The 8,742-nt window shown below is 42.1% G+C and overlaps 1 protein-coding gene across 1 annotated transcript in view; it reads right to left on the reverse strand.

The window, feature by feature from the left end:
- LOC104082392 (double-stranded RNA-specific editase B2-like) overlaps positions 1-1,470 on the reverse strand; it is a gene marked incomplete at both ends in the record, with an annotated part of 9,284 nt that extends 7,814 nt beyond the window's left edge. Inside the window, one exon of the mRNA XM_009585507.1 lies at positions 1,384-1,470. Within this exon, the coding sequence (XP_009583802.1) occupies positions 1,384-1,470 (87 nt within the window). The remainder of the gene's footprint in view (positions 1-1,383) is intronic.
- Between the last annotated feature and the right edge of the window lie 7,272 nt (positions 1,471-8,742).

The following is an 8,742-nucleotide window of genomic DNA, read 5'->3' on the forward strand; positions in this document are numbered from 1 at the left end:
GGCTTGTACAAAATTCCTACATTACCTAAAAATAACAAAGTAGCACATTTGGGAAACGTTACGCAGGAGGTGCCTGCACAAGCTCATCATGTGCATAATATGTTTCCTGTGTGTACTTCTTATATCTCTTCCTGAAAATGTAGCCTCCCTGAGACCAATTTTGAAGGATTGTCAGGATTTTTTTTTGCCTTTGCTAAGATATGTAAAAACCTACCGGTCCCTGTGCAGCAGAATGGTGTGATGTTCATGGGATACTCAGCAGCAGAAAACAGAGGGCTGTGCTCCTTCACTCCTTCAACAGCTATTCCCCTTGGTGCCGCACCGTGATCAAACCAAGGCAGATTAGCAACAACGACGAAAAAAAGCCCATTCCTCCCACCCACTGGCTCTAACAGGGCAACATGTCAGTTGTGTGTCTGGCTGGAAAAGAAACCCATCTGGTAGGTGATACTAAAACTCAAAGAGCTGCTCATTTGGTTCAGAAAGCTTCCCTCCCTTTTTCCAATGATTCAGGATGCATTACAGTAAGCAAGGCTGGATAACACACAATAATTGCTTCTGGGTGATAAATGGGAGGGCTTACTGAGGGTTATTCAGCCCTAACTGCACTCTCCCAGACTTCTTGGTGTTTTGAAGACTTCACAACACCTTCAAACCCAGCAGCACTTTCCTCCAGCTCTGCAGTCACAGGTTCAAGGAGTGTCAGTGACTTTGTTCAGGTGTAAGGGCCCAGGAGAATCCAGTGGTTAATTTTTAGGTTACATCTAGTTTATTTAAGCCTGGTTAATCATCTCAGTTGGATTTTGTTTCTTTCTTTCTTTTTTTTTTTTTTTCTTTTATTTTTGTTCTCCAGGTCATACCATAGAAGTAAACCAGAAGACAATTTTTCAAGTAGAGGGCTTGTTCCTGCAGTCTTTACTTTTGCGAAAGTCCTTTTGTAACTGAGGAAATATAAATGAGGGGAAGGCACAGCACCAAAATGTCCTGTTTTTTAGGGGCTGTGAGAAAAGCAAGTGAGCAAAATAAGGTAACATAAACAGGAAAGGAAAAGGAGCTCCACAGTCCTGTAAACCTAGGCGTAAACATCTCCTTTTTGTAAGAAATTTTTCTTTTGTATTTGTGACACACCACTTACAGTCCCACCATGCAAAGGTCTGCACAGGGAAAAGTGGGAAGGTGAGCTGAGATTAACCCTTCCTTTGCTGGAGATTGGAGAACATGTTTGCATCAGCATCAGGGAATTTTGCATTTTACTTGAGGACTGGGCTTATAGCCTGCCAATATTTGCAAATCCACCTCCTTTCCACAATTGCCCCCACACCGTAGAGCTTTTATCTTTAAACTTTATTATTCATCTGTCTATAAATAAAAGAGACTGCTTACTTAAATTGTCTTCATCCTCCATGGTGGTTGTGCCAGGACTCAGGTACTTGAAGGGTGCTATGAAGGTTGACAGTATGCTTACTTTTTCTAGAAAAAAACAGAAGAAAAGAGACATATAAAATCAGTATTTTGTCCGTGCATTCCGATCTACTCCACACTTTTTCTCAGGTGAAAACATCTCGTCAAGTCTGTTTCTTTTTTGTTTTTCCTGACTCTACAGCCCTGCCAAAATTCACAGAACTGCAATACATTTACAGCTGGCACGCGCAAACACCAAACGCACGTCCCTCCTGGTTTCTGCCCCTGTGTAGTGCTCCTTGGCCATGCTTCCCAGCAACGGTGCCCAAACACTGCAGAGCTGGGAATGCAGGAGGCTTGAGCTGGTCCAGCTGGGAATGGGGGAGGAGGGCGAGAGCTGGAGGCGGTCAGCCCTGGGAGGAGGGACATGAGAACTGCTCTAATGGATGAGACCATCACCTCCTCTTGTTTCCTCTCCCTGACAGAGGCTGAATCAGAAATCTCAGAGAAGCTCAAGAGTTGATGGCACAAAAGACTACAACTGCTTCTAATTCTTCTAGAAATCGTTGATTTGATTTTTGGAAAACCTTTATGGTGTGCACAGGAAGCTATTATCCAAACAATAAGAATCCTATTTGAAATCCTTCTTATTCACATTCATTTTAAGTGTAGCTCCTTCTACCTGCAGTTTCTGTTTATTGTGCAGATAATAGATGGCACAGAAATTTCCTGCCAGTGCCACGATCAGCCTCTGCATTAGTTGCCAGGACAGATTCAGTAAAATGAGAACTGATACTGGTTTACGCTAGCTCAAATTTTGGATCAGGATTTATCTATTGGGAAAAGTTGCTGTTAACACAAACACTACAAATAGGGATATACTGAAGATATGTGTTTTATTTAGTTTGTTGACTACTTTATTTAATTTGTTGTTCAGTTTGTTTAGGCTGAATTCCTCCTGACAAACTATGGGTACTTTGCTGAGGACCTACATCAACAGGGTGTCTACCTTAGGTAGCCGAAGAAACAGAAACACATCTTACAGAAGTGATCCATAGCTTTGAAGGACTTAGTTGCTTTCCTAAAGTACTTCTCTGCTTAGAAAGCCTCAGTTAGGTGGAAATGCTCTGAATCCTGCACATTGTGAACAACGCTGGGCTTTCATCTTGTGGCAGAAGCATCAAAAACCAAACCAAGAATGTCTTCTTTCAAGTGACACAGGAAAAATGACTTCCATGGGGACTTTCTTTATTGGTGAGAAAGTATTTCTCTGAATTTCCTTGAACTACCTTGCTGCTAATCTACCACTGGTCTGGAAGGCATTCCAGCTGAAGAGCTCTTAAACTTCTTCAGCAGCACATCTGTTAGCTTTTCAACCTGGTTCTTCCTACATTTGCAAATAATCTTTGCTCTTGTTAAAGACTGTTATCAGAATCCATCAAAAATGACTGCAGATATTTGCCCTTAGCTAGGTAACACTGCAACTCAACTCTATTATGAAAAAGCACAGTAAAAGCTGACTGCTCTTTGTTAAGTAAATACAATAAGCAGAATAAAAGATTGCCTGAAGAAAACCTCTTCCAGAAACCTTTCAGCCCAGACTAATATATAATTAGAGCACAAATTAGCCTCCTTGAATTGCAATTTCATTAAGGGATCGTAGTGATGTCATGAACCAAAAGAATGAAGCTATTTATGAATGCTTTAGCCAAAAGATTTTCCTAAGTGTATACTTTGTCACTTTTTGCTAAGGCATTGCTCACTGAGAAACGTGGTATCTCTGTACCACACTATCTCAGTGCGTGTGAGACTGTTGGGTTGTGATCAGGATAAAAGCTGTTATTCACTCCCGACTTTCTCAACTGGTTTCTTTGATTAAAGTGAAAAGAGTGTAGGCTTTTGGGACCTAATCCAAAGGCTACGTTTGGTAAGGGGAATGCTTCAGATGATAGACATAGGATCAGTGCCGTCCTTGGCTTCAGCACCAGCAACGACTGTTGTGTCTGGATACTGAGATGCAGTGAGCTGAAGTGTACTCCACCCGTGCCAGACTGCTGACGGCTGTCTGACCTTCAGAACTAACCCTCAAGACACTGGATGTTGTACACAAACGTAAGGCTTCTTTGCTAAGAAAATATTCTCACTTCTCATAGAGAGTTAATCCATTAACCAAGCAATGAGGACATGTGCTTCCTTGCTGAGGTTGCTGAAGCCTACTCCTGCCACCAATCAAAAAGCAAAACCATGTAGTTTTATACTATACTATTATTAGGTAAAGGAATATTCTATGATTTATCTTTCACCCCAACCAATTTTGTGCAGTCGATAGGCGAGATTTACAACGCGGATTTAAAATTTATGAAATTATTTTCCCTTTTGCCTTAAAGGATCCTTTAGCCATCTTAAGCTTTTGTTGTTACTGTTTCCCGCCTGTCCCCAAAGACCTTGCTGGTGCCTTTATTTTGTGTGGCAGAGAAACGGGATGGCCTGTAAAATTTACGGCACTCTTAGAGCAGCAATGGATGGGTTCGTGTCAACCAAACTCAGGCAGGCCCTAATAACAGGATATCCTTCAATCAATACAGATGATAAAGATTATAATTTAATGTTTTAATCCATTGGTTGAGCAATGGAAAATTTAGTTTGTATCTGGAAGGTGGAGGAGGGCAGGGTTTTTGTGTGAGCAATGTAAGAAGAGAAGAGCCGTAGTATGCACAAAGCACAGATGAATTATCAAGCCTATGGAGGAGGGGAAGATAGATGACAAGATAATTAAACGTAGGTGTTTACAGGGAAATAATCTGGCTAGGTATAAAACTATTGGTATGATTGGGCACTTCCATCTTTTGCATGTTATTGCCTATTACCATATGTATACCATTGTCAACAGTGAAATTCAGTGTTGTTTTTCTTTACCATTTCAGAACAAGATTAGGAGAGTTGTGTATTCACACTTTACAGTCTCCATGTATTTTAATGTCTATCACAATTAGTCTTATTTCCAGCAGTTTGGTGAAAACTTATGAATAAGAACAAAGGACATGGCTGGATAGGAAAAAGCCATACAGAGAAATACCTTTAAAGCCTCATTTTTTCTCTCACTCTCTTCTTCTATGATTTTTTTTTTTTCCCCAAAAAGAAGTAATGACAGGTAGCCCAAAATTAGAGTGGCTATTTTTACTTTATAATTGTAAATGTTCTCTGTATTTGCCTGAGGAAATTATTTTTCAAGGCTAGGAGAGAGGGTTTAAGAGAAGAAAACAAGACATTTCAAAACCTCTTTTCTCCAGAAAGGCAGAATACATAACCCTACATTTATGAGAATCTATACAAGGAGGTTATTGCTTGCATTACAATTGTAGGAAAAGCCTCCGATGACACGAAGGAGCTATTTCATGAGGGCCTACATGGACACAAAGGAAGCTGTATTTACAATGGAAATTGAGAGACAAAGAGCAGGTATAGTGGGATTTATTTCTAGCCACCCTGGAACACTAACGCAAGATGATAGCATCATATTTTGTAGCGTATTCACTGTAAAAACATCCTTCCAAGTGATGCCAAGTGGAACTCTGCTCCAGAACCCTAAGCACAAAAATCACCATTTTTCCTGATGAGAAGCCCGTTATAGGAAGAAACCTCACTCTCCTCTGTTTTGGGATGGAAAAGGATTTCAGTTCACGCTTCTTAAGTATATATTTTCCAACAACAGCAAATAGTTAAAAAATAATTATGAACACTGTTTTGACAGTAGCCATATAAATCATTTAAACAAATCAAAAAACCATTGGCCAAGATATGTTTTGCATGAAAAACAGAAAATGATTTAGTCCAAATGATTCAGCAAAGCCTGGCACATAAGGCAGCCAAGTTTCCACTAAAATCTGCTCTTTTTGTGAAGTTGCTCTTGTCCTGTGGATGCAGTCAGAAGACTGGTCACAGGTCCTGTAAATACTCTTTTATTGTGAAGACAGGAATACACATATACAGCTATAAACAGCATTCGTGCCCTTCATACCTATCAGTATTTAGAGGGCACCAGAAAATACGGCTTGATCATCAGACGTACTGAAGTTCTTTCACTCTCAATCACCTGAATAAAAGCAATGGGAACAGCTGGAGCTCAACACTTTTAAAAATCAGGCCTTATACATGTTGGGGAAATTGTTTAGCTTTAAGAAGAGCAGACTGAGTGGGGTCATAACAACAGTCTTCAAATACATAAAAAGCCACTGCATAGAAAAAAGGAGCAAACCGTATTCCATGTGCATTAACACAACTAGAAGTAATGGACTTAAATTGCACCAAGGAAAATTCACTTTAAACATTAAAAAGCCTTCCTAACAGTTAGGGTAGTGCAGCACTGGAATAGATGGTCTAGTGGGGAGGTTGAGGTGCCATTGGTGGCGAAGGGCTGTCGGAAGACGGTTGGCGTCGGCAGGGTGTTGCACCTGGGTCCATCCCTTGTAGTCTCTCTCTTATCCCTGTGGACCCCAGTAGAAAAACTCATCCTGGCCTTGAGATCACGCAGCAGGTTCGAGCTCAAACTAGCAGTATTTGCTAATATTAGCTAATCTCTGAGCAGAAGCTTGTGGCATGCTCTTTTGCTTGGCAGCTAATGAGCACTATTAATAAATGTTTTTTAAAATGCAACTTCTGAACACAAGAAGGATTAGACAGATGGCTACCAGTGGTTTGCCAGACCAGCGTTAGCAATGTTTTACTGAATTAGTTTCATTCTCATATTCTAATTGGTTACCATAAACTACTTCACTTGTTAGAGGTTTCTTTAATAGCATTCTTTTAAAAACACAATGCGGACATTATAAACCAGTCCTAAATAATTCATTTGTTTGTATGGAGTACGAAATTACTCAGGAAGGGTCAATTCTGATGCAATAATGTAAACTCAGCTGCAAAAACTCCTGGAAAAAAACTTATTTTTATTTCTCTAAAGCAGTATTTGCAGCTACTCAAATAGTTACATTTTTATAGTTGTGTTAGCCTTGATTTATTTTGAAATGGGGGGATACAGGGAGAGAAGAGAGCCTGCGCATCAGGAGATGATTCTCTATCTTCCTTCTCATATCTTAGTCAGTTCAGGCTTGGGCTGACAGTGATTGACAGGATGAGGGGATTCTTTACACAAAAGAAAAATATGGCAAATTTGCAGGGAAAATAGCAATGTCTTTAAAGCACAGCACTTACAGAAAAGGGCTCACAGCCTTCTAAATTATGGCTTGTACAGCCACCATGGTGCATCATTTAGTTTAAGCAGCCAGTTTCCGTATAGAGATTTACTTGCTTGGTGTCAGAATCAGTCTTTAAAGCTGAGTTCGAGAACCAGCCATCGAGTCATGAGTTACCGAGCGTGCAGGGCTGCAGCGGCATTGCCCAAGTGCTTTTGGCTTCACAGACAAGGGGGAAGGCCCTGTGCAATGCTCTTGTATACCCACTCTGACAAAGCTGTGCTGGGGAGCCTGTGAGTGACCCACGTTTCCAGTGGGGCTGGGAGGACCATCTGTGTCCATCCCCTCTAGCTGTGGTGTTTGCAAGGAGCTATTAACATATGCCCATTCCTCCTTGGTTTGCGTTTTGGTCTCTCACTCCTACGCTGGGAGATCTGAAGGTGAAGCCTTGGTGGCATCATGAGCCCTTGAGAGCCGTTGGTCAACGCAATTGGAGCAGCACTTCTAACTGAGCAGCCCAAGGTGGGAAAAAAGAGCCTATGTACTGGAAGATGAAAGGGTTAAAATATGTGGGACTGTTTCTGTCTGCAGATATGCTGCTTGGCATCCCTGGGAGTGTGGCCTCTGAGGTGGACAGTTACTAAAGATCTGCTTTTTATAATTGGTTTTCAATCCAAGGCTTTTGCGGTGATATCCCACCCTGGCCCATGTGGGAACAGTAAGGAAAGCTTTTCTTGGAGGAAGCAGAGGAATATGCTGAGAGAAAAACCTTCTGGTTGAATAAGATTTTTTGGCTGGAACATTTTTCTTAAAAGCAGGGAGACAAGGGAATATTCAGATTAAGGAATTTAGGTTTTTAAAAGCAAAAAAATGTATTCGGCATTACTGGTTTTGTTCTCTGCTTCAGCAGGGACCTGAAATGAAGATGTGAAATATCAGAATGCATTTTATCTTGTCTGATAACCAAAGGGAAGACAAAACCAGGGAACATTTGGATAGTCAGCATTTCAGGCGAAGGCTTTCAGCTGCACAAGGCAGGTTGTACTTTGGATTAGAAGTCAAAGGTACGAACCCAGAGCCATGAAGTCTTCCTCTGAAACAGGGCAAGAAGCTGCTCAGTATGATGCAGCACCCACACCCAAAAACACCTGCCCCTGTGCCTCGCCTGGAAGCCTATCATGGCCTGCCAAGTGCAGGGGTCTGCTGTAAATAGATTTACTTGCTGCTTTTATCATTTATTTATCTGGTTCTTGGGGCAGAGAATATCTTTCTGCTCTATTGTTGTTCAGTGCTTAGCAAAATGGGATCCTTGTCCAAGACGAGAGCTCTGAAATGCCATTATATTAAATAGCAATAACAGTTTATAGTATTATGATACTGCAGAGAACACTGAATGTGAAACATCAGTTAGCTCATGGGTCTGGCAACTGGATTAATCCTTTTACCTCTGTGCATCCTGTTCTGGCTGTTTACTGACCCAGAACTGCTACCTTTGGAAAGCCTTTGGGGAAACTATGTGAAATGTTTCCAACCCCTAACATGCAGCGGCAGATTTATGCCGTGTGTTCCGGCCACTCTGCAGCCCTGCACCCCACCAGGGCCTCCGCAGGGCCATGCTCATTTACTCTGAGGTCAAGATAACTCCTAGTTTATCACTTAGGAAGCAGAAAGGGCCAGCAATAAAGCCATGCATGTGATTTGTATGGATCCATCCATGGATGGCGTTAAATCCAGTTGGCGGCCGGTCACAAGTGGTGTTCCCCAGAGCTCAGTATTGAGACCAGTTCTGTTTAATATCTTTATCAATGATCTGGATGAGGGGATCGAGTGCTCCCTCAGATGACACCAAGCTGGGCAGGAATTTCGATCTGCTCGAGGGTAGGAAGGCTCTGCAGAGGGACCTGGACAGGCTGGATCAATGGGCCAACTGTATGAGATTCAACAAGGCCAAGTGCCGGGTCCTGCACTTCGGCCACAACAACCCCATGCAGCGCTACAGGCTTGGGGAAGAGTGGCTGGAAAGCTGCCCAGAGGAAAAGGACCTGGGGGTGCTGGTTGACAGCCGGCTGAACATGAGCCGGCAGTGTGCCCAGGTGGCCAAGAAGGCCAATGGCATCCTGGCCTGTATCAGAAATAGTGTGGCCAGCAGGAG

Source organism: Fulmarus glacialis, unplaced genomic scaffold (assembly GCF_000690835.1).
Source record: "Fulmarus glacialis isolate BGI_N327 unplaced genomic scaffold, ASM69083v1 scaffold6319, whole genome shotgun sequence".
Lineage (NCBI taxonomy): Eukaryota > Metazoa > Chordata > Aves > Procellariiformes > Procellariidae > Fulmarus > Fulmarus glacialis.